The 26,650-nt window shown below is 35.2% G+C and overlaps 1 protein-coding gene across 1 annotated transcript in view; it reads left to right on the forward strand.

Annotated features, from left to right (window-relative positions):
* Nucleotides 1-4,879: 4,879 nt before the first annotated feature.
* LOC149081290 (presequence protease, mitochondrial) overlaps nt 4,880-26,650 on the forward strand; it is a 45,859-nt gene continuing 24,088 nt past the window's right edge. Inside the window, exons 1-11 of the mRNA XM_089238128.1 lie at nt 4,880-5,029; nt 5,171-5,276; nt 8,522-8,628; nt 12,993-13,144; nt 15,747-15,861; nt 16,607-16,703; nt 19,309-19,466; nt 20,724-20,850; nt 21,870-21,958; nt 26,044-26,172; nt 26,444-26,557. Coding sequence (XP_089094254.1) covers nt 4,989-5,029; nt 5,171-5,276; nt 8,522-8,628; nt 12,993-13,144; nt 15,747-15,861; nt 16,607-16,703; nt 19,309-19,466; nt 20,724-20,850; nt 21,870-21,958; nt 26,044-26,172; nt 26,444-26,557 — 1,235 coding nt within the window. The 5' untranslated portion in view covers nt 4,880-4,988. The remainder of the gene's footprint in view (nt 5,030-5,170; nt 5,277-8,521; nt 8,629-12,992; nt 13,145-15,746; nt 15,862-16,606; nt 16,704-19,308; nt 19,467-20,723; nt 20,851-21,869; nt 21,959-26,043; nt 26,173-26,443; nt 26,558-26,650) is intronic.

Consider the following 26,650-nt stretch of genomic DNA (forward strand, 5'->3'; position numbering starts at 1 on the left):
GCCAGTTAAGTTTAAATGCAATTTCTGCTATTGGTGAAGTGTGAACATTGAAAGAGGTAGCGATTTGCTGTTTCTGGAACGTTACAGTAAAGGCAGAAAGAACTATCATGACTTCTAATTCGATGTAGATATTCATGCCAAGGGGTCCTATTAACAACTAATTTATAAAAAAGTTGCTCAAATTTACTACTAGTAAAGTAGACCGATAAACGAGAAGAGTAATCTAAGAAACAATCAAATCCAGGAGGATCACGTTTGAGGGCTCTGATATAGTGATAACGAAATGCTTTGCGTAATAATGCTCTCAAATTCTCTATATATAGGCTAGTGGGAGAAAGATTAACTGCCATGGACTCCCTTTGTCTTAAATATGAGTCAATAATCTCATTAAACAAAATACCGGAATGGCCTGGGACCCATACAAATGTTAGTAAATCAGCTAATACGAGCCACCTGAGCATGTAAAAGATGGATGATAGTTGGCAAGTGTACTGAAAAATTAGAAAGAGAAGAGAGCATCGGAGAAGATAACAACTGGGCAGCCTTGGGTGGGAATAAAGAATCTCAAACCTTGGATAATAGCCATTGCTTTCCCAGTGAAAATTGAGGAATCTTTGTTAATCCACCAAAGCTTTTTCCTATGACTGGAAGGACAATATGCTCCACACACAACTGTCTGTTTTTTGAGGCATCTGTGGAAATGTTGACCTAGTTGGAATTAAGGGAAAGGAGATATTGTTGATAAAAAAAATAATCTAATTAAGGGGAGGATGATTTTTAGAAAATCAAGTTCATCTGTGATAATGAAGATATTATTGCACATCCAAGGAAAAAATTCATAAACATTGTGAAATGTATTAGTAAGAGAAAAATTAAGGGAGCTTAGAAAGGTGTTTTTAATTTCTTAGCAAGATTTGGAGAGGATTTGTTGAAGCCGGAATCAAACAGATTCGAAGATCCTTGAGTTGGAGAAGAAGTTGATGATATACAGAAGGAACTGCATCTAAAAAGTAATACATACATAAGTCAAGGGACGGCAAGAATAACCCTCATTTTAGTAGGAATGGGGAGACCAAGAATATTCCTGAGTGTGGAATGGAAAGGGATATTAATTTTAGCGAACGTTGATTTGGCCACATTAAGCCAAACTATAGCGCCGCCATAGCCAATCAGTGCCAGAATAATATTAAGGAAAATAGGTCTTATGAATGAGCAAGGGATATTTCTAGCGAAATGTGAAATAGAACGGCAAATATTAAGGGCAACCGAACAACGTAAAGAATGTGTTTTTTGCAGGTGAGACAGTGCCGTCTTAAGGCATGGGCCCCCCCGGGCTTCAAGAGAAGAGGGGCCTCACAAAAATGAGATCTTTTTGAAATGTTCGAGAATTTGCCTAGTAGGGCCTCAGAAAAATCACTTGGCCCGGGGGCCCATGATGCTTAAGACGGCCCTGAGGTGAGAGAAATATCAAGATAAACACCCAAGATCTTGTGAGGTATGGATCACACATATGGGTTATTTTCTCCAATAATATCAAATGATGGAAAAAATGGAGCCCGCTTATGGGTAAGGATTGTGAAACGAGATTTAGAAAGAGAAATGGTAAGGCCCACTATCATTTGCCCATTCTAGAGTTTTACAGATGGTTTGGTTAAGTTGAGAAGCTGCCTGGGGATCATTGGATGATCTGACTACAAGGAAAATGTCATCAGCATATGTAAAGACAGTAACGGAGGATGGAATGTAAGTGATGTAGTCTAACATGTAAAGTGTGAAAAGGTGCTGTCATCTGATGTTCAACATAAAAATGCATTTTTAAGTTGAACCATGGTTCATAAGGGTATTATAAATTTTGAGTAAGAGAGCACCATTCAGTTCGGTTCCTTACGACCACAGCCCAGAAACTGAACTGAATGCAAAGTTCAGTTCTATATTTATGGAAAATCAAGAGTCGTTCAAAACGACTATCATAGAAAGAAGCAGGTGACAATTAAGGGAGTTTTAAGGGAATTAAAAGGGAGTTTTTCCCTGCCAATATCAACTGTTGGTACTGCCATCTAACCTGGATTTGTAATATGACTCTGATGATAAATTTAAGCAAGGGAGCAGAAATTTCCATTTATACCAGCTCCCCACGCGTGCAGCCCACAAACTGACTTGGATAACAAGTTCAGTTTTTTTTTCTCGGAAAAATAAGGAGGCATTCGAAACACTGATCCCCCCTCGAGAGCATAGGCGGAGATAGACTTGGAAGTCTGGAGGGAGCACGGTCATTATTACTGGGGGGGGGGAGGGCACGATGATGCTGATGTCAATTCATATATACATTTATACATTAGATCCATCGAGTTTATATTATATAGAGGGAGCATGACGTCAGCGGTCTCCGCCTTGGTAATGCTGAGAAAGGTGTCCCCCCAACATCTTCGTCGGAAGACCACGTGATCCGGTGAAAACAAACACGATCTCCCATAGAGATCAATGTTAAAATTGCCGATTTTAACATAGAATTGAAGAAATTTAGTAAGGTTTTCCGCCGCATCAATAATTTTAAAAATTGAATTGAATCCTCGATCTTCGAAATATTGAGTTCGCTTAGAGATACGAAGCCCAGAAAATTAAATATAAAATAATGAGCCAGACCCACTTTTGAGGTTGATTTCCATGCAATGACATTAATTTCAGCTTTTTATTTATATCTCAAGCACGAAAATGAAAATTAATGTCTCCGTATTGTCTTATATTACCCAATTGCATCAATACATATAGTTTAGGATGTTTTGAAATTAATTATGGGCCCATATAAATTAAATTCCACAGCTTTAATTAAGCATTTTTTGAAGCAAAAGCAGGCAGATTAATAACTTTAACCAAACATAATTTTAGCATTAATGAAAGATAATTCCAAGATTAATGAAAGATGCTTTCAGCATCGATGAAATTGATAATTCCAGAATTAATGAGAGATAATTTTAGTTCCAAAATAAATAGAAGTGATAATTTCAGTTCCAAATTAATGAAAGAGGTAATTTCAGCTCCAAATGAATGAAAGTGATAATTCCAGCATTAATGAAAGATGATTCCAGAATAAATGAAAGAAAAATTCGTTTTAATGATACAGATAATTTCAGTTCCAAAATAAATGAAAGCGATAATTTCAGTATTAATAATGAAAGAAATAATTTCAGTATTAATAATGAAAGAAATAATTTCAGAATTAAGAAAAAGGGATAATTCCAAAATTAATGAAAGAAAAATTATAGAATTAATGGAAGAGATAATTCCAAAATCGATGAAAGAAGTAATTTCAGCATTAATGAAGTGATAATTCCAATATTAATAAAAGCGGTAATTCCAGAACTAAAGTGAAAGATAGTTCTAAAATTAATGAAGGAAAAATTTTAGAATTAATGAAAGAAATAATTCTAGCATTAATGAAAAAGTGATACTTCCAAAATTAATGAAAGAGATAATGCCAGAATTAATGAGATATAATTTCAGAATCAGTGAAAGAAATAATTCCAACATTAGTAAAAGAAATAATATCAGCGTTGATGAAAAATAATTTCAGCAATAATGAAAGAAACAAATCCAGAATTGATTAAAGGGGCGCGGTAGCCCGGTCGCTAAGATACTCGCTTAAAGTACCAAAGGATGTTTAGAGGTGTCACGAGTTCGATACCCGGTTCGTCCTTGTCAGAAAACTTTCCTGATACAGGGTTACGACAAAAAAACGGCGACATGACCGCAGCAAAAAATTGCTACCACAGGGAGTCCCCCATCGAGGGGTTAGCGCACCAACCTCTCGATGAGTATAAAAAACAAGCCTGCCGTTCGGAATCGGCAATAAATTGTAGGTCCCAGTCTAATTAGCCCTCGGGTGCAGAAAATGACCGTGAAGCGTCAAAAATGATCAAATGACCAGAATTGATTAAAGCAATTACTCCAGAAGTAATGAAAGAAATAATAATTAATAAAGAAATAATTCCATAATTAATATCAAAACATCCTAAACTATACGGATTGATGCAATTGGATAATATAAGACAATACGGAGACATTAATTTTCATTTTCGTGCTTGAGATATAAATAAAAATCTGAAATTAATGTCATTGCATGGAAATCAACCTCAAAAGTGGGTCTGGCTCATTATTTTATATTTAATTTTCTGGGCTTCGCATCTCTAAGCGAACTCAATATTTCGAAAATCGAGGATTCAATTTAATTTTTAAAATTATTGATGTGGCGGGAAACCATACTAAATTTACGCAATTCTATGTTAAAATCGGCAATTTTAGCATTGATCTCTATGGGAGATCGTGTTTGTTTTCACCGGGTCACGTGGTATCCTTGCATTAGATGCAGACGACGTCGCGGCGGCTGGATGCTCCCTCCCGTAATATAAGCTCGATGATTAGATCAGTCGACTCCACTTTTGACGCGGGGGGGGGGGGAGGAGTCCCCCCCCCCCGTATCTCCGCCCATGCTCGAGAGAAGCAGACGACGGATAGGAATCATCCCTTGTTTGATGGTGCTTTCTCATCTAATTTTAAAATCTATAATGATTCGTGTGGTGATTATGAATTTCTTTTAAGAACTGTAACAACAAGGCCAATACCTGTTTAAATGGAAAAAAAAAACGATGAATATTTATCAAAATGAGGTCAAATATTTGTCAAATAGAAAATCGCCTGCAAAGTTTCGATGTGCATTGAATACGTGACGTCATGATTTTACAAAGTTGGAAATCAATTGTTTTTAAAATGATTTTCTGTTTATATCCCATATTTTAATTTCCCATTTTGATTTCATTTCAATTTTTAATAGAGATAGAATGACTCCATTAAGTTTAAAATAACCGTCGCGGAAACTAGCTAGCGTTTGTTTACTACCTCCTAACTCCACGAACTTGATTTTACCGCATGTTGTTGCAATACTTACCTCGAATTATTTCATTGACTTTGCATTTCCTTTCCGTGTGATAATAATGTCACTGTTTTGCCGGAATTCGTTGCTCACTGCTAAGAGGTTAAAAATGATTTCGTTTCTAAGTATTTCTATTAAAATCTTAAAATGGTATATTTATGTGTTATTTTTTTTAACACCCGGCATTTTGTTCTTTTAGTTTGTTTTCCGGTCATTGTAATTTTTATTCAATTGTCACCTCAGGTTCACTTCAACTCAAGCGAAGCAATGCATTAGATCATCTTCTCCGATAGATCAAGTATTGAAGTACCAAGTTGGTGATCAGATATCTGGGTACAGAGTTGCACAGGTAGCTAGCTTTTCAATTACAGTAAAACCTCTGTTAACGGTGACCCCTCTTTTACGGCCAAATAATAATTTGTCCCTTGTATAACAAAAAGTATGCATTTCGAACACCTAATTAACAGTCACTCCTCCTCTTTTACGCAAGATTTTTTTTTGTCCCACCAGTGTCCACTAAAGAGAGGTTTTATTGTATATATATTTTAGACATTGACATTGAATACTGATCATGGATCAGGATAACATGTGTTTATGTTTAGACAATATTACTTGAAAAAAATTTCCCTTTAAGAGTACAAGGTAGAGCGGAACAGATGCAGTATGGTCCGCCACGACTTTGGCGACTTTTTTCTCGCGATAAGTCGCCAAGATCGTCATAATGCTTCTCTGGGTTGTCGTATTTTTTTAACATTTTCCCGGTTTCATTGGGTGATACTAGATGGCGCTAGCTTCACCAAACAGGATTTTTTTTTTTTTCTTTTGTTCACCGCATTTTTTCAAAAATTCTAAGCAGCCGTTGTTCCATTTCCAGCTCGTCTCTCTCTCTCTCATTATTATTCCTCCCTTCTGTAGCTTACGTCATTACGGATTATTATCTACTGCTCAGGTTGTATCATACCGTTTTATTATTTCGTTGTATTTATTAGTTATTCATCCATTGCCATGCCTTCCGTTTTATCGGTTTATTAGTTAAAGTGAACCTACAGAATTTTTCATGCCCGGATCCGTTTATTAAAAAAGGGGTCCGGGTTTTAGTTTTAATACATAGAATATTTATGCCCGGAATTCCTTATGCCCCGATCTTTTAATTATTAAAAAAATGGGCCAGGTGTAATTTTTTTTAACTGATATTTTTTCGATTTTTATGCTTGGTGGTGTCTATTATGTTTTGCACGCTGATGGTTTTTTTTTCGGCTTCCGTAGTGTCTGACGGCCTTGGCGACTCTTCGTCGGGCCATCAGACATGTGTGGTGCCAAATAATCGCCAAGTGGCGGACCATACGACAGCTGTTCCGGTAGAGCTTTGTGTCATGTAAAATTAAATGCGTGTTGTTTCAAAATTCATCATTGCACAAATGTTGAAGGAGATAGAACAAATCTACACAAGCGCAAAGTAACTCGTGCCAGAATAGTTATAGTATAATCCCTTTTTGGCGGGTAACTAAATTTAAAATGTCAGAAAGCATGATGAGAAGTCGCCAAGAGTGAAATGGAGTCATGCGTTCAGACATATTTCTTGCCAAGCAAGAAAAAAAATTGGGTAACACATTACGAAAAAGGGATAATACTATGGCAGTTAAAAAAAAGAAGATAAAAAAACGAACGTCAAAAACAGTAACAAAACAACATTCATAATCTAAACAAGGGATCGAAATTGAAAATATAACATCGCAGACCAAATACAAGATTTAAAATAATAAAAACCTGGACTGTATTTTAGATAATACAACAGTCAGAGCAAAAAAAAAAGTCTGTGGGTTCAATAAAAACACGATTGTTGGATTAAAATTATAATGGCTAGTATGCAAAAAAATTAATTAAAGTGGAAATATGAAATGTACAACTTCAAAAAATCCTAATGCAATCCTGAGAACAAATTATAAATGAAATATTCCCACAAAAAAACCTGAATGCCACTTTTTCCCAACTTCTTATCGGTCATACTTCCTCGGCTGTACCTATACTACGATTTCAGGATGAAATAACTGGGTTCTAGACTCCGAAAAGAAGAAAACGACACTTTATTTCATTTATTATCCAACACTTCAATTGAAACTGTCCTGTCTCTTCAGTACAAACTTTCACACTCCTCTCTATTTTTCGAATGTCTCAGTTCGTTCTCTTTTCTTTCTCTCGCGACTCCTGTTTTCTTTTAGGCCTTCTTTCCATTCTTTTCTCCTGAATCTCACAATATGGTAGTTTTACAAAAAAAAAAAATTCACATTCCTCTGTGGGGCCATGAACCTCTCACTGTCTGGATGAGTGCTCTACTATTGAGCTACAGATATTTTCTTCCCTTAGAGCAGCAGCTTGTGACTGGTGCTCTGCAGAGCTCATGGGGCTTTGTGTGCATTCCCTAGAGGTCCCGCAGCCACTCAAGGAAAATTAAAAAAAACCAGTAAATTATAGAGAAGAAATATATTTATTTATTTATTTAAAATTATAAAAATAAATCAGTAACTTTAATGAATAAAAAAAAAGAAGCTTACAGGGCTCCACTATAGAAATTTTGAACCTGAAAGGGCTCTGCAAGTGAAAAAAAGTTGAGAACAGCTGCCTTAGATCATATGTATGAGCACCGAACTGGGCTATACCTGGACAGGAGAAGTTGATAGTTTGATTCCCCACAGAGGAATGTGAATTTTCTTCCCAAACTTCATCTTCACTTGGTTATAAAGGCTTTCGTACTTCAAATCATTCACTACTTTGTTTCTTACATTGGGACTGATTTTGAAGTACTTTCCAACTTACTATTTAGTTAACTGCTTAATCCTTATCTATACAAACTTGGTTCTCAAACTTTTGTCATCCATGTCTCCCCAGAATAGTCTAATAAAGAGTCGATAGATCCATGACCCCCCCCCCCCCTACAAGGGTGAGCATGCCAGAGCTGTAGCCCTGGGGTACGGAACTATTATTACTTTGTTTTTTCATTCTATAAATTCACTATAGAAGAGCCTGCAAAAAATCTGGCGTGGGAGGCCCACCAAAGATCCAGCCTATGTTGTCCTGCTACAGGATGTGGGCTCATACACACATTAATATCTCCAGCTCACCATGTCGTCCCTGACAGAGGTTGGCGATGCCCTTCCCCAGGAACCATGATGCACATCTTGAAAACCACTGACTCGACCATTTAACTCGCGTAAAAGAGCCTTTATCTATGATGATTGTATTGATTCCAATTTCATATCTTGTTTGCCAGGATTCATGGATTGCTGGAACCATACCAGACATGCCTAGTATTTTTGTGCCAATGCACAGTGGTAACTACTACAAATTATTTGAAACTTGTGTCACTGTTCACAGACGCTTGTTTGAGCAGTTGCTGGTTTTAAAACAGAAAATAATGTTGGTCCACTGAGATTCCTTTCTATACAGGTTTCTCTGTATTATGTCAGTTAATTCTAAGTAATGGTGATACTGATTTATCAGTCAACTACTCCTATCCCCCCTCCCCAATTTTGCAAGAAAAAAAATTCACGTAGTTCATGTGAGAAGATATGTCTATATTTAATTTTATATTTATAGATTGGAGAAGTTCCTGAACTCCAGCTTGCTGCCATGAGACTGCAACATGAAAAAACTGGTGCAGATCATCTTCATATTGCTAGGAATGACAAAAATAATCTTTTCAGGTAACCCTTGATTTTTGTGGATTCAGTTCTATGATTATAGTACAATTAGACAATTAGACCCACTTATGAAGAAATAACATGAAGTGGGGGGGGGGGTGACCATATGAGGTGCTTGCAAAACTGGGGCAAATCCTGGAAATCGTTGGAAACCGGGACATTCATTAATAATAGCTGGGACATTTTAAAAATTCTTATTTTGTGGGCATTACAGTGTAAAATTAGCAAACTAACAATGTATTATGAAAATATTATCGCATCACTTCTACACAGAGATGCAAAAACGAATAAAGCATCATGATATGGGAGCTATGGATACCAGATGTCCTGTCTCGTATATACATGATCGAAGGGACATACGCCATGAAGTTTGAGATGAGATGAGAACCAGCAATGATTTTGAATGCTGCTTATAAGTATATACAGTATATATGAGTCATTTCCTCCCAAAAAAATGTTCATTCCACATTTTTGAAATGAAAGATTCAAAATTGAATTTTTAAAATAAAATTGATCTCAAATTATAGCCAATGACTTAATATTTCTTAAATATTTTTCACTTTTATTTTGTATGAATATTTTATTTTGTGGGTTTTATGACTAAAAATTATGGATTTTGTCCACTCTGTTACGAAAAAAAAAAATATTGCTCTGAAAAAAATTATTTTTTCTGCTGTTTTTATCTCTTAAAATAAGGAAATCGGCTTATTTCTTACAGTATGCTAAAAAAAAGCCAGTTTAAAATTTTTGACTTTTTTTTCTGTTTGATGGTTTTTCATGATTTTTTCGAAATAGCACCTACCAAAAGTTTATTTTTTACTTTAGGTACTTAAAATCAAAACTTTTTATTTCTGACAGACAATGTGTTGGTTATTTATAATTTAACATCTTAGTTTGAAGTGTTCTTACATTTTTAAAGAAATTCTTATGTTTTTTTCTCAACAAATAATCTGTGAATTACATGGAGGGAAATATATAGTTGATGCTGGATTTTATGATCCTCCAATTTTACAAACACATTCTTTTTTACAAACTAGTATTCTGTCCCGAACAGCATGCCATAGAGAACTAATGTTAAAATCTGCTCAATTTTATGTACTCTTTCTATTAACTCTATATTTTATGAACTCGTTTTTCTTCCATGATTTTTTTGTTATTTTATTCTTCCAGCCGCCTCGAGATCATTGTAACCAAAAGTAAACTTTAATTCAGATGATCTGTATGTCAAGAGAAAACATAGGAAGAGGGGGATAGGTAGAGAGTTCACCAATTTGTTCATCACCAACATGAAAATCCACATTCAATTCTTGACAGGGTTGATCATGATCATAAAGTGAAGATGCATCAACAACATAATTCACACTTTGTGCATTATGATTGGATAAACTGGTGGTTTCAGAAATACTACAATACATTAGCTTATTGATTTCGACTGCTTTTGCAAGGGGGCACCAGTATTGATTGGTAAAAGACAATTCTGGGTTATGGTGTCGCAGGGAATGTTTTTGTAATAGGGTTGTTAATAAGTGGAATAGATTACCCCCGGGAGTAGTAAATTCGAACACAATTGACATGTTTAAAAAAAAATAATGCAATAAACATGTTGGGGTAAATCAAGAAGCTATCCATACTTAGAATAAGGCAACCATAAGTATTCTTTATGGGCATTGTATAATATTTTATCATGTGCATATCTTGTTTGTAATTGTATTTTTAATTGGGTTGCTGCATTTTTGAGATGTATGATATCCATATTTGTTATGGGCATCTTTTTCTCAGCCACCTCGTGGCATTGTATTTGTATAAGCCTGTGAACTGCAAAAATGCTTCCTGTAACAAAGTGGACACCATTATAACAGAGTGGACATCATTGTAACAAAATGCACAGAAATGTTGTAACTGAGATAAAGATATCTCAAATATTCTTAATAGTCCATGTAAATAAACTTTTATTTCCCCCAAAATTATATACAAAATGAGATAGGTGACCCAGAAACTCCTCTTATAACCTTTGAAAAACAAATGCCATATGACAGAGAATTAAGTGAAGTACTAGAAAAAAAATTAAAATTACTACCAGAGTGCTCTGAAATTTTGTAAAAAAAAAATTACATAGTCTCGGAAATGGTTTGTAAATTTTTTTTGGGAATGACCCATATACTTATAAGCAGTGATCGAAATCATTGCTGGTCCATTGGTCCAAGACCAGAGATTAAACAATTAGACCACGAAAAAGAAAATTGCGGTTGTTCGCGGGACTAGTAGCGAAAAACACTGTCAGTCAGTTTGACACCTGAAAATGTCTTATTTTTTGCTGAATATGCTAAAAATAACCATGTGTATTTATATGCAAAGATATATTTTTTTAATTATTTCGTAATCAGTATTACTGTTTGAATCTTGCCAAAAAACTATCCAGTATATTGCACTTTCTTAGTAGCAAATATCTTCTTATGCAAAATTTTTTCTGAAACTAATTTAAAAAGGAACGCCTTTTTAAACCTCTACACTTGTTTACTGATAAAGCCACATAGTCAACAGTGGTGGCTTCATAAGGTTTGACTACAGTTCTAATTGTTTCTTATGGCTTTTTGCACCCCTTGGTGTCACATTACTTTTCTAAATGGCAATATACTTAGAAACATGAATTATTATTATTCAAAAGAGATTTTTTTTTGTTTAACGGACCACTCACAATTTTTGCAGACCAGTAGGTTCTCGTATTCACTGGTCCATGGGACAGGTGACTTTTATTTTTTAATTCAATTCCTTCAAAAGTCAATTTATTTTTCATTTCATGCATTTATAAATAGAGCTACGATGGGGGGGGGGGGGGAATACGATCAGGTTTATATTCACCAAACCATCCCCATTCAAACCACTATATTGTACATGTTAACGGGGCAACAATGGTTCAAAATGTGTTTGCTGTCCTTTTCTTACATAAAATATTAACATGGCAAAAATATGATAGTGAAATATGAATTCCTAGCATAATATCTAATCAAGGAAACAGTTATTTTCCGGATATTATGCTGAGGTGAGCTCGGAAAGAAAAGTCATCACATCTCCGCCGGGACTCGAACCCAGGCCCTCTTGCGTACCGGGCAAGCATGCTACCATCTACACCGGATGGAGATGTGATGACTTTTCTTTCCGAGCTCACCTCAGCATAATATCCGGAAAATAACTGTTTCCTTGATATCTCTGGCTGAGAAAAAAGCCATCTATATCTCTCTAAACCGTCCCACCCGGGGGCCATTTCCTGAAGTTAAGAGAGGCTACTAATGCCTCTACTTCAACGCCTCACGACACAGTGCGTGAAATTAGGAAGGCAGATTCATGTGTCTCCAGTGGTGTAGATGGTAGCATGCTTGCCCGGTATGCAAGAGGGCCTGGGTTCGAGTCCCGGCGGAGATGTGATGACTTTTCTTTCCGAGCTCACCTCAGCATAATATCCGGAAAATAACTGTTTCCTTGATATCTCTGGCTGAGAAAAAAGCCATCTATATCTCTATAATATCTAATGTTAATTAAAAGTTAAAATGGGAAAAATATTGAAAATAATTCTATTTCATTGTCCAAGCAAAAACCGGGACAAATAGGCATCCCGAAAGCCAAATAAGGACAGGGCATAAAATAGCGAAAAACCGGGACATCTGACCACCCTAACATGGAGGAATAAGGCTCAACCTTTAGGAGAGTACGGGCCACTTCATTGGTTTGAAAACGTGCCATCTAAGTGATCTGCCGCAAGTCACTTGATAGATCTGGAAATGTGCTGCGGGCCACTCAAGTTCTCTGGAACTGTGCTGCTAGTCACTCAGCTACCATGTATTTTGGGTTGCTCAAGCGATCTTGAAATGTGTTGAGGGCCACTCAAATGCTCTACGACTGTGCCGCAGGTCACTTGAGTGATATCTAAATATGCCGTGGGCCACTTGAGTGATCTGGAACTGTGTCATTGGTTGCTTGAGTGATGTGCACCTTCACTGCAGGTCACTTAAATGATTTGTAAATGTGCTGTTGGTGGGCCGTTTAAGTTCTTTAGAACTGTGTCGTGGAGCCCTTTGGTGATCTGTAAATGTGCCGTTTATTTCATTTTTACAAAATGAGGTCTGAGGTTAGGGGCCACATCAGATGAAGTGCGTCATGGGATGAGCATATAGCCCTAGGACTTGAAAAATCCAAGGCAGAGTTGCCATATTAACTGGAAAATCTATATTGGCACCTAAACTTTTAAAAATATGATTATTGAATTGGAATTTGATGGTTTTATGCTGTACATACAGAATACAACCTATTATTTAATGTATTTAGTAATGTATGTCCCTATTATAAATGTTCTGATTTCTTCATTTTTCCAGCGTTGCATTAAGAACCCCGCCTAGGAATGATACTGGAGTTTTTCATATACTTGAACATTTAGCTTTGTGTGGATCTCAACAATTTCCGTGTCGAGATCCATTTTTCAAAATGATGAATAGATCACTGGCGACATTCATGAATGCATATACAGGTTTGTTTAATTGATTGATTATCATTATTATCTGTTCATATCAGTGTTAACACACCAGCTCAGTTACAGTGGAGTGTTGGTTTCTTTCATTGCCAATTGGCAATCACCTCAATAACTAACTAACCCGTTCGAAAAATAGTTAAAATTTTCTGACGACACTGGGAGTTTCCTTAAAAATACAGGATGTCTAATGATCGTAAATGAAAGTAATGATAGAAATGAGTGATGCGTAAAAGTGTGTAGCCTATGTTTAAGAGAGTTGCACATGAGGTGCATAAAATTTATGGTCTTACAGTGGCACAGCCTACTTTTACCACTTAACTATACAGACACCTTGCACACATTCTTCTGAGGAATTTCTAACATATAGTATAGGCAAGAACATTTGTTCTGAGTGTATATGTGTGTGGCCCTAATGTGTCTATGTTGTCAGCATTATGAGTGTTTTGTATTCTTTAGTGGTGCTGTCATCTGCTTTCCATATTTTAAAGTTGAGATGGCAGATGCGTGAATTCTCGTGTTAAACAAAAATTCTCTGAAACTAGCGGCATAGACTAGAAACGTTATCCACCACTGACCTAGACAGTGAGCGAAGCGTTCCTTAATTAATTTTTTTATGGTGAAGGTTATTTTTTTTTAATTATTGTTTTAAATATTTATTCTTATACAACCCCTTCAGGAAAAAAAAGCTACAGATAATATGCAGTGGTATATAATAATCCACTCAAAGAAATTCTGATGTTTTTCTCAACAAATAATCTGTGAATTATATGGAGGGAAATATACAGTTGCCGCTGGATTTTATGAGCCTCCAATTTTACAAACACACTTTTTTACAAACTAGTACTCTGTCCCAAACAGCATACCATAGAGCTAATGTTAAAATCTTCTCAATTTTATTAACTCTCATTTCTATTTACTCTATATTTTATGAACTCGTTTTTCTTCCATGATTTTTTTCTGTTATTTTATTCTTCCAGCCGCCTCGAGTTCATTGTAACCAAAAGTAAACTTTGATTCAGATGTTCTGTATGTCAAGAGAAAACAGAAAGAGGGTATAGGTAGAGAGTCCACCAATTTGTTCATCACCAACATGAAAATCCACATTCAATTATTGGCGGGGTTGATCATGAAGTGAAGATGCATTAAAAACATAATTCACACTTTGTGCATTGTAATTGGCTAAACTGGTGGTTTCAGAAATAGTGCAACACATTAGCTTATTGATAAGAAATTTTTTAGTCAGGAGTCGATTGAGCTCTACTTCAACTAACTGCTGTTCATCTACAGGGTATTTCAAAAAGAATCACCCGATTTCAAGTGTGTATATTACGAAACATAGACACTTAAGATTAATTTTGAATTACATGGCTGATCATAAAGATTTTTCACAAAGCAAATTAAAGGTGCTCAATATGTCTGTATGGTAGTCAAATTTGTCTCAAACTTTTGCGAGCATGTTTGCTTCCACAGCTGCTGTTATACGTATTTTCAGTTCGGCTAATGTAGCTGGAAAGGAAGGTAAATAAACAGAGTCTTTTATAAACCCCCCACAAGAAGATATCGCACTGTGAGGTCCAGCGATCTTGGAGGCCAGTGATGTTTAACTAAATCATCAGGTCCTGTACAGCCGATCCATTGTTTAGGAATGTGATTGTTCAAAAGTTTTCGATCATCCAAGCTCCAGTGTGGTGGTGCCCGATCCTGCTGGAAAATGAAGTCATCCGATCGATTTCTAACTGTGGGAAAAGCCAATCTTGACAAACACTGAAGTGGTGGCCAAAGGAGGAGTGTTAGTGCTACCTATTGGCACCTGAAACGAGATTTCCTTCTTTCTACCTATACATTATTCTATCAAAACGGATCAAAAGCTAAATAGTTATGATTTTTTAAATCAGATAATTCTTTTTGAAACACCCTGTACTTTCCACTTCGCAATTTTAACAAAATGAAGATGAACTAAAAAAATTTTAAAATAAATCAATGCGAAAACTCTCTTACTAGGATAGTAATTGTCAAAACATACAGGATTCCAAAAAAAGTAGATTGAGTACTCTTATCAAAGATCAGCAAAAGATCGTTTCTACAGTAAGTGGATCCAGCTGCATTCCATCATTCCAAGAATATTTCAGAAAATTGAAATTTCGGGAGCTTGGAAAGGCACTTGCTTGGCTGAGGAAAAGAGGTAAAAATTCTGATTGGCAGAAACTTTTTGAAACAACAAGTGAAACTATTTGCCTCAAAGCTAAACTTGGAAGATTTCAAAAGATCACACAGCTATATGTAGTAAGTGCAGCTGTGGATACAACTGTCACCAGTTAACTCCACAAAATGTTATGATGAAACAAACAAAAATAAATAATTTTTTTGGAAATCAAATAACCGTGAGTGACCAACTCATTTTTTTATTACCCACATTTTTTTCATTGTCCCTCCTATTTATGAACTTTCAATTTTAAAAACTAATTATTAAGTCGGTACAGGTTCATAGAAATGAGTGTTGACTCGAATAATTTAAGATATTCATTTATGGAAAATTTTTGTTTCTGAAATCAGAGAGGGATAAATCAGAGAAGCATAACTTTTATTTTTCACCTTTCAGGCAGTGATTTTACAATGTATCCATTCTCATCCCAGAATGCAAAGGATTTTGGCAATCTTCTACAAGTGTATCTGGATGCTGTGTTTTTTCCTCATTTACGAGATAAGGATTTTTGGTATGTATGTTGAAATATATTCATAACAGTTCCTTTTTTTCCCCAGGAATTTGGCTTTCTCCCCCCCCCCCCCAAGTAAATGGGAATATTTACAGAATGCTTTGCCATAATATATATAGCAAAATGTGGAGAGGTGTTAAAATTGCACATTTAGCACATAGGTTTATGTTTTTAAACAAACTAATCTTCTGTCTCTCGGTGATGTCTGAGATGGGAAGCAGGGTGTGTTCCATCCTTCAATGTCCAATATCTCCCGGTGAGTGCAGCAATCACCAATTTGAGAAATTTAAATGCCTGGGTTAAAATCCTTGCTGAAAGGGGTAAGCTCGAATAACAATTTCAGTTTCAAAATTCCAAGCCACAGTCTATTGTGTAATGAAAACAATTAACGCCAATAAATCAAGTTATTTTTCTGAGTTGAACCATTTACACATTCTGGGGAAATTTAAAAAAATAATAATTTTTTTTTAATTTTATTTTTATATAATTTCTAATTACAGTAAAAGTCTGTTATGATGAGTATAGCTTATAACAAAAATCATGATATAACGCATCATTTGCAAATAACTAATGTCACAAAAAACATCCACTTATAATAAGAAGTCTGTGATAATGGCAATTTTTCCTGTGATTGTGAACTGCTGTATTATCATTTCTCTGTGAAATATTTATCATGGTCTGTAATTTTGTTTTAAACATTCCTATTGCTCTTTTTATTTTTAACTTTTGAATTTTAATGCTTTAGCCAAGAAGCATGGCGCCTGGAGCACAAAGATGTTAGCAATGATTCAACGCCTATAATTCTTAAGGGTGTCGTTTTCAATGAAATGAAAGGTGTTTTTGTAAGTTTTTTTTTTTAATTCTTTTAACTCAAAAACAAATGTGTCTGATCCTTTGAGTTTTCTTGGCTTCATTAGAGTAAAAAGAATAATTGATCTGGGTTCTATTTATAATACAAACGTGGCTGATGAAAATATTTTAAAACAAACCATTTCAAGCCAAATAAATCAGTCCTAACTCTCTTTAGTATTCCTTGGAGGGCCCCAAAGCAGAATATGCCAAAATCTGCAACGTACGCTGCAGAACAAACATTGCTACTGCAGAACACAGATTGATTATCAACACATCATCATCTGGGGTTGGGGGTCGCACTTCGGGGAAATATTTGGGAACCAGTGCCTTAAAGCATCCAACCTTCCCCCCCCCCAGTACTCCTTTTTCAACTCCCTTCATAACTCCAGACCGGTTTTTTTTTTCTAAAGACAGCCTTTCAAATCTACTGAAAAAATTAAAACCACACTCCACTGGCCCTGATAGGATCCCAAACCGTATTCTCAAATTCTGTGAGTATGAAATTTCCAACTATCTTTTAATTATCTTCAACGTCTCATTGAATACCTCCTGCTTGCCCTCTGACTGAAAAATCAATAAAATAATACCTAGTCTCAAATCAGGTCCTCCCTCTAATCCCTTAAATTTTAGACCAATCGCCATCACCTCTACCTGCTGCAAGCTTTTCGAGCACAAGGAAATCTGTTCACACCATGACTCAATTAACTTCTTTTTTCTTAACCAACACGGCTTTAAATCATCATTATATATTTCCCCCCAATTAACCCTTTTTATTCATGACTAATCTAATAGTATTGACAACAACCTACAAACTGATATTGTATACTTGGATTTCTTCAAAGCATTTGACAGGACAGGGTGCCCCATAGTAAACTTCAAAACCTTGGCTTATGTGTTCAATTACTGAAATGGGTGGAGGCCTTCCTTGTTGATCGCAGTCAGTTTGTCTGTTTCAAGGGCCAAAACTCCTCATACCTCCGGGTCAAGTCTGGCATGCCTCAGGGATCGGTCCTCTCCCTTATATCATTTCTAATTTATATTAATGACCTACAATTATCAGCCAATTGTTCCATCAGACTTTTCCCCGATGATTACGTTAGTTATCAAAGAATTTACAGCAGATCCGACCAAGATTCTCTCCAGCACAACCTTAACACTATATCCGAATGGTGCTCGTCTTGGCAACTACCCCTAAACATCTCCAAAACAGTCTTCATGAAATTTACCTGTAAGAGATCCCCCCCCCCCCTCAAATTCCCTTACTCAATTAATAATTCTTTAATCACAGAGGTTTCCCATTACAAATACCTGGGTATGATAATTATTGCCAACCTTTGGTGGAACCTCCACATGGATTATATATTTCAAAAATGCGTACAAAAACTTTTTTTCTGCATCGTAACTTTAAATATTCCATCCACACCACCTCCAACATCTATGTTTTCAAACTTATATCCTTCCTGTCCCCTTCTATGTCTGCGAAATTTAGGATCCTTGTACACAAAACAATATAGATAAGCTGGAATCTATCCAAAATAAATCTACCCACTTTATTTTAACCTGCTGGTCTTCCTCTGTTTGCATCACACAGCTCAAACGCCAACTTAATGTTCTCCCATTTTCCTCCCATAGATATATTGCTCGCCTATCCTTATTTTTCAAAATTATCTATGGCTATTTCAACATTGACACTACCCACATTTTAACCAAATCTTCATATTTTTCCAATAGATTCAATCACTCCCAAAAATTTAAACCCTTTCTTGCATCCACAGTTTGCTTCAAATTTAGTTTTTCCCTATAAAATCATTGGTTGGAACAACCTTGCATCAGATTCTGTAGACTGTACTCCAATCTCTGATATTGTATGTAGCATCAATCGCTTATATCAAATCCCATCACCGCACCCTCTTGTATAGGTCTTGGCCAAACAATATTGTATAAATAAATAAAGTGTCACATACAGTAAAACCTGTCTACAACACTGTAGGGACCTAGAAAAAATATTGTTATAGACAGGTTATCATTGTAGACAGTATCATTATACAGATTTTTCACTGTATTTATTTTAGTCCCTTTTGTGAAAATCATCCTCTAAAATGGTTCAGCCTGGTCTGCAACATTTTGCTTTTTTTCATGCAAGCTCAATATTAGTTATGTGTTTATATTTGGGTGCTAGCAGGCATTATCATATGTCTCAGTAACACAACTTACATGTTAGGCAAATTTAATGTTCTAAACCTCATACTCAAAATTTTACCTACTAAATTGTTTTGAGATTAATTTGTGTATTTCTTTCCAACAAGTTATTGATCTAAATCATAGTTTCCCAACCTTGTTTGTCCCATCGCCCTCTTCTTCAGAATTTTTTTTTCTCCCATTGCCCCCCAATGCAATCTAACCCATAGAATCCTATGTTATACCCATAGCTTCTACTGCCCCCCCCCCCCCGGAACATTCCATCATCCTCCAGGGGGCATTAATACCCACGTTGGGAATCACTGATCTAAATCAATGTGAATGAACTTTGAAATTTCATTCAAGATAAATTTGAAAAGAACTTAATGTTTATATTCTTTCTATCTTTATGTCTAGTCAGATTCAAGCCAACTTTATGTTCGTTATTTATTACACAATTTATATCCTGGTGCCTACCCCAATGAAAGTGGTGGTGATCCTTTGAATATACCTAGTTTGACATGGGAAGAATTGAAACGAGCCCATGCTGAATATTATCATCCCAGTAACAGTAGGCAAGTAGCAAATTTATTTTTCTTTTATTTCCTCACAGGTAAAAATTGGTTTTGAAATAAGACTGAATCAGGGTGGAACTAAATTGAGCCAAAATATTATCATTAAGTAGCACTCAAACAGATATAGAAATATTTGAAATGAAACCATGTTTTCTTAAAAGAATTAGATTGCCTCATGAGAGAGGGGCAGTACTGTAGACTCTCTGCAATCCGGCCATGCACTAGTCTGGCATTTTCAAGCTTACTGCTACACCAACTCTGGCCATATTGCTATATTGCAATTTACTGCCAAAACCAATCTACATTAATGAGGTGGATTGGAAATGAAGGTGTTGTCTATCGGTGACCATCTCAAGCTCGTTAGGGAAAATATCTTATCTATATCCTGCCTAGGGTTTGTACCAGGACTGTAACAGCAACCTTCATGGTGGTAGATGGGCATCTTACCATCAAGCCATTCTGGCACATTTTCAGGCTGGCTCTGTTTGTATGTGGAAGAGAGAAATATGCCACTGCGTGTCCAGAACCTGACTTTGATATGAGGGAGGGGGGCTGTCAAAGATGTTTCCTTAGTCTATGAATATGCTGTTTAAATTTTGGAGCCCCCCCCCCCCCACCTCCATGCAAATCCTTCACTTGCCTATGTTGAAATTTCGCCCTTCGTGTATTCAAGTACAGAAATTGACATTATTTAAATAGGTTTTTTTTTTCAACTACCTTCCAGTAATCTAACATAGCTCTTGTCTGATATGTGTCGGATTAGCGTGAATCCGCTGTAGTAAGGGATATTGAGATGCAAGAACATAAAAATGAATGAATCGCATGACTTGGCTCATAATCAAAGAGTGGGTTTTGCTTGCCATGCTGAAAAACCAAATGAAATTTTCAAAACAGGTTATTGTAATGTCAAATTTCTCATGATCATTCTATCATATAAAGTAGTGTTTTTCAACCTTTTTGATATCATAGTTCAAGAAGGTCAATTTTGGTATCATCCTCCCATAAAATATGAAATGTATTGTTTTTTATAATTTGCATATCATAAAAAGTGAATGAATTACAATATTCACAGTTCAAAATGTGTCATTCATTGCAATGAAAATGATCCTGTGGACCCCTTACGAAGTTCTTGTGACCCCTCTGGGGTCAGCTGACAACATGTTGGGAAACACTGATATAAACTCTGCTGACTATTGAATAATAACCTATTTTTTTTTCTATAAACATTAATTTGTTCCGTGAATTTTTAATATTTAGGTTTTTCACATATGGAGATCTTCCTCTTGAATCACATCTGGAAATCATAGAGAACAACATCTTGAAGAATTTCTCAAAAATCAATGTTCACACTGAAGTCATGGATGAAGTTCACTGGATGAATCCAGTATAAAAACATTTTTTCTTAACATTATAAATTGTTTTCTAGTTTTTTATATTTTTCAATCTAATATTATAATTACATAAATGGAAGATGAATAGTCGAGCTCAGCATATAAAAAATCTTCAGATGCAATGAATAGAGTTTTTCGGTCTCTTCCCGTGACTCATCAGACTGGATAGAGTCACTAGTGGCATATAATTTCTATGTGCAAATTTCATTTGCTAATTACAAAATCTTGACAAATTGAAGCAATTATCTACAGTCAACTCAGTTCCCTGTATCCGGTCTGGTAAGAGTCATGAGAAGAGACCAATTCCTATGACTCATATCAGACTGGATACAGGAAACTAAGCTGACCGTCGATAACTGCTTCAATTTGTCAAGATTTTGTAATTAGTGAATGAAATTTGCACATAGAAATTATCTGCCACTATAATTATAAGATATTTATTTTGAAACTTGCAAAGTTTGCATGCATATATTATTCATAGAAAATTATGGAAGTAATTTTCTGCGTATAATCTGCAGAATCAAATTTCTCTACTTTGAGGATAAAATATCATTCTGAAGCAGTGGGTATGCTAATTAAGTTCATCAGTAATGAAGTCATCAAGAATTCATAGTGTTTTTTGTCACGTCTTTGATCCTTAGATCCATTTTGTAACCGGATAGGAAGTGAGAGAACTTCAGAGAATCTCTACCCCCCCCCCCCTTATTTTTTTCTAGTAACTCCCCTATTTCTATCCTTTGAATTTTGTGAGTTAAAAGTTAATTTTTGTGCAGCTATATTCCTTCATGGTTCACCTCTGTAAAAGGTAGCTGGCTGTAAATCATCATAGGATCATCCGTTGAGGCTGCGATTGGTCGTTGATTGGTTGATTATCACGTTTCTGTGGAAAAATTGGTGATTTTTCTACTCACACATATGCTACTGAGCTGAGAACTGCACTTCATAATTTTAGATTTTTAATATAGAGTTAAATTACTTCTTGATATAAATTTTTTTAATGCTTGCATTTCAGAAAGAAGAACACATCCATTGTGCTTTTGATCCTATGGCAGCTATACCTGAAAAACAAACTACAGTCAGCATGAGCTATCTCCTAAATAAGTAAGGAAAAATTTGCACTGTCTTAGAGAGAATAAATCAGATATATGAAGTATAATTTTGCTTTCATTAGACAGTTGTTTTTTTCCAACACTTGTTCATATAATATCAGTAGAAAGTTGCCAACCTAAAGGATTTGTGCATTCAAATTTGTCTCACGGCAAATTCCCTCGTGGCAAAAATTTAAAAAATATTGAAATGCAGTAAAACCCTAACTACTGGACATAATTGGGACAAATCTATGTCTGTGAATCAAAATTTTTGGGTATTCAAATGTGCGTAAATTTAAATGACTAGTATTATCTATATATGTGTGCCTCTCCTCTGGAGCAAAAAGTATAAATATGTGTACCTCATTTTTAACAGTTTTATATGGTTTTTAATAATTTTTTTTTTCAAGTTAAGACCTGAGGTACACGTATTTTACTTAGTTCGAATGGTCCCAGTAAAGATATTGACCCTAATTAATTAATCAAAAAAAATTTGTTTTTTCTTTTTAAAGGGCATTTTGATATACAATAAAAACTAATCAATCAAAAAATATTCTTTTACAGTCAGTTTTGATTCAGACATGTGAAGAAGATACTAATTATAATTGAATATTCATATTTGTCCTCAAATCCAACACAATCTTCCATTTTAACTTTGTCATATCTGGTTTGCAACCTCATTTTCAGGATTAAAAGCCAACTTTGGGCCAAATTTCAAAGGTTGCTATTTTTCAAATTGGCTTCTCAAAACTGTGTTGTAGCAAAATTGTCTTAAGCAGGAGTCTCAACCAGGGTGTATGCTGGATAAAAAATTCCTGTCACAAAAAGGCGAAAATGAAGGGAAAAGCTTTAGCAAAATGCTACAATGCTAATGTAATGATTGATGGATGGAATTCTACTCGTTTCATACATCCTGTGGGCATTTTTGCGAAAATGGCTACTACTTCTTTCGCATTTTGCGAAAAATGTGACCTTAGCTTAAATCCTGGTCTCAACCCAGAGCTGCAACTGGGGGGGGGGGGAGGAGTAAGTGGGTCTAGTACCCTAGGTGCCGGACTAGGCAGGGTGCGAATTTCACCCTTTAACCTCTTCAACATTACAAGGGGAAGGGGGGGGGTCCAAAATGCATGCTTGCCCCAGCTGACCAAGCATCTAGTTGCAACCCTGCTTCAAAACATGGCCTGCAGGCCACATTTGGCCCTCAGAGCTGTTTGTCGAAACATTGAAAGACAATTAATTCTAGAATTAGTGAAGGAAGTAATTTTGGAATTAATGAAAGAAGTAATTTTGGAATTAATGAAAGAAGTAATTTTGGAATTAATGAAAGAAATAATTCTAGAACTAATGAAACAAATAATTTCATAATTAGTGAAAGAAAATTACTTTCAATCAATGAGAAAAACAGTTTTGTAATTTGTGATAAAAATTATTTCACAATTAGAAAATTAATAATTGTATAGTTATTGAAAAGACATGATTTCAAGATATATTGTGAAGGAAATAATTTCATTTCCATTGAATTAAATAACTAAAGGAAAATAACTTTAAATCTCATTTAAATTCACTTTAAATCATTTAAAGTGATTTTAGATTAGAATTGATTAGTATAATTAATCCGAAAGTTTTCCAAAATTGATGAAAGAAGTGATTTCAAAACCAATTAAGATTGACAATTAATTAAAAATAATTTCAGATTAAATTAGTGACGTTGATAAAGACGTCGCTGTAAATTACACCATGTTAAAAACCCATGTAACAATCTGTGTGTGTAGATTCTTAAAATTATTAATACCTCAGTATGAGTTGGTGGCTCGCAGGCTTCTTGGACAATTCCAATCTGGCTCCTGCTGTCTGAAAGGTGAAAGATCCCTAGTCTAAAATGAGAGAAACCTATACAAAAATTCTGAAGCCACAAAACAGGCAAATTGCCCAACAAGTTGGCTGGGGGTGGAAAAACAAGATAAGAATGCAAATACTGTAATACCTCTGCTAATAAAGATAATTCTTTCATATTTGTTAACTACAATGCTATTTCTCCTAGGTTTCTATAGAAAAGCTTTTAATTTGTTATAGGTATGACCCAAAATTTGAAGATAAGTTTCACTCAATGAATGCTAAAGAAGCATTGTAAAAAAAAAACTGACCAAAGACTGAAATGAACAGCCTCACAATTGGACAAATCACACTTAACAGGAAGTTGAGAAACTGGAGATCTTTTTATTTTTCACCATGTTCAGAGTCCAGTCGGGTTCATAATTGTCCTCTTATGTAGTGTGATCAGCTCATTTCTGTGTGTCATACATGCAGATAGAACAGATATTTCCCTAGAATGTTTAGACCCATTCAGTTTGATGCTAAGAGTCTCGCACTGTAAGAACATGCAGAATTGGAACATTCAAGCCTAGGCTCTTTTTTTTTGTTAAACACATTTTTCTCTTTCTTAATCATTAATTTTAAATGAAATGGTTCAAGAGCTTTCTGGAAGGGAAATAGAGGTGTATCTGGAAAGTGATTCTGAGATATAGGCGGAGATAGACTTGAAAGTCTGGGGGGGGGGGGCATGATGATGTCAATATATATATGCATAAATAGATTAGATCAGTCTGCTTTACCTTTGATGCTGGGCCCCTCCCCGTATCTCCGCCCATGTTCTGAGTCAGACCTGAATCAATGAACCTCTGAAGACAGTAATTGTTATAAAGGGTGATGAGAAAACTCATAGCTCACACCGCTGCTTTGCTATGTGAGCATGCATCCATGTCAACTAAAACCTTTGTTAGCCAAGGTAGAAATATTGCAAAAAAAAAAATCTTTGTTAGCTAAAAAATTTGTAAGCGTAAGTATCACTGTGTGTGTGTGTGAGAGAGAGAGAGAGAGAAGAAATAACATTGAAAAAAAATATGGTTCTACATTCTCAAGAAAAATAAAAACTATTGCCCTGACTATCATAACTTCAAGTATTGTTAACCTGGATCAGCCAATTAGGACTTGATTGTTTTTAAATGACTTTTATTTCCATTTACCATATATACTTGTGTATGAGCCAAGTTTTTTTGGAAAAATCTTGTTCCTTAATTTGGGGGGGGGGGAGAGATCGACTTATACATTGGCAAGTTTTCAAGGAGATCGACCACCGCTTCACCAAATCATATAGTTACATGTTCTCTGCACGGCTAGTTTGAAGATCTGTGTCATCATTGGACTACTTCAGATGATGCTAATAATTAGCAGAGTGATTTTTGTAGCAAAGAAAAAAAATCAAATATATCATTTTCTTTGATACACAATGGACTAATTTCGATTTTACAGCCTTTAGATGTGAGCATCAACAAGTCTTTTAAACCAGCAGTCTTTTAAACTTTATCAACAAGTCTTTAGGGAATTTATGGACCCAGAATGAATGAGTTCCAAAGAAAAAGAAACAACAAAAAGCTGCACTTTAAAGAAACCCAACATAGGCCTAGTGTGCCAGTGAGTTCATGAGGTGCGGAATTTTTTTTCCACCAAGATGATCATCAAATCCTTTAAAAAGTGTTGTATCAGTATCACAATGGACAGAACTGAAGATGACATCCTTTTTTAAAGTGACGCTGGCGATGACAGCACTATTGAAGATGAAAACGAAAATGCCATACCGTATTTGTTTTCAATGTAGAGCTTGGAGAATCAAAAAAAAATTCATTAGAAAGTTTGAATCATTTCTTTCATTGTAAATTTAATTGCATGAAAATATACAAATTTTTCCCCCTTCTAAAACGTGCCGATTTTCAGGGGTCGGCTTATACATGTATATACTGTAATTGTTTTTCAAGAAAAGTACATGAAATCTTTTCTGGGTGTAATTTTATCCTCATTGCCTATTTTGTATCTACGAAACAGGTATTATTATGTCGACATCTTCACATATGCTATTTCAGTATGTATAATTATCAGCTAACACAATAAATATGAACCTTTATGAGTTTTTAAAGGACGTTTGTTCTATTCCAACAGTCATATTATTTTCCATTGTGAACATTAATTATGTGTTGTATGTTCACAAGATATATATTTTGTTATGTTATTCATACAAATTGGATTTCTGTTCCATTGTTGCAGAGTGACAGAAACTTATGAATCATTTGCTTTAAACATACTTGGAAATCTACTTGTTGATGGACCAAATGCTCCATTTTACAAGACCCTCATTGAACCTAGAATAGGAGCAGACTACAGTCCGTCGACAGGGTAAATGTTTTCTTTTTAGGTATTAATTATTTAATTTGATGAAAATTTACATTATTTTCATTTTGGTTTTAGAAATAGTATTTAGCTAGTAATTAGTATTTAAGGCATATCCTGTATATGTCCGATTGAAATTGCATCTTTTCTCGTTTTAATATTCATAAAACAAGTTAATGTTGAGTATTTTTTCAACATTTTATGCAACTATCCTTCAGTTTTTTTGCTTTTTTCAATGATTATAATGGTATTAGCTAAATAATTTTGTTTCTTGAAGGTATGAGGGGCAGTTGAAGCAAGGTTTTTTTTCCATTGGGCTCAGAGAAATCGCAGAATCAGATGTTGATTTAGTGAAAAACATCATACATTCTACATTCAGTGATGTTGCTAAGTAAGCCATGTAACAGTTTTAAACAGTACTTTTTTTACGTTCAATTATTAATTTCATTTTTAAATTTAATGAAATCAAATGGTGAAAAAAATT

Source organism: Pholcus phalangioides, unplaced genomic scaffold (assembly GCF_987345545.1).
Source record: "Pholcus phalangioides strain wild (caught in Gottingen) unplaced genomic scaffold, Ppha-v1.0 ptg000010l_1, whole genome shotgun sequence".
In the NCBI taxonomy this organism is placed as follows: Eukaryota; Metazoa; Arthropoda; class Arachnida; order Araneae; family Pholcidae; genus Pholcus; species Pholcus phalangioides.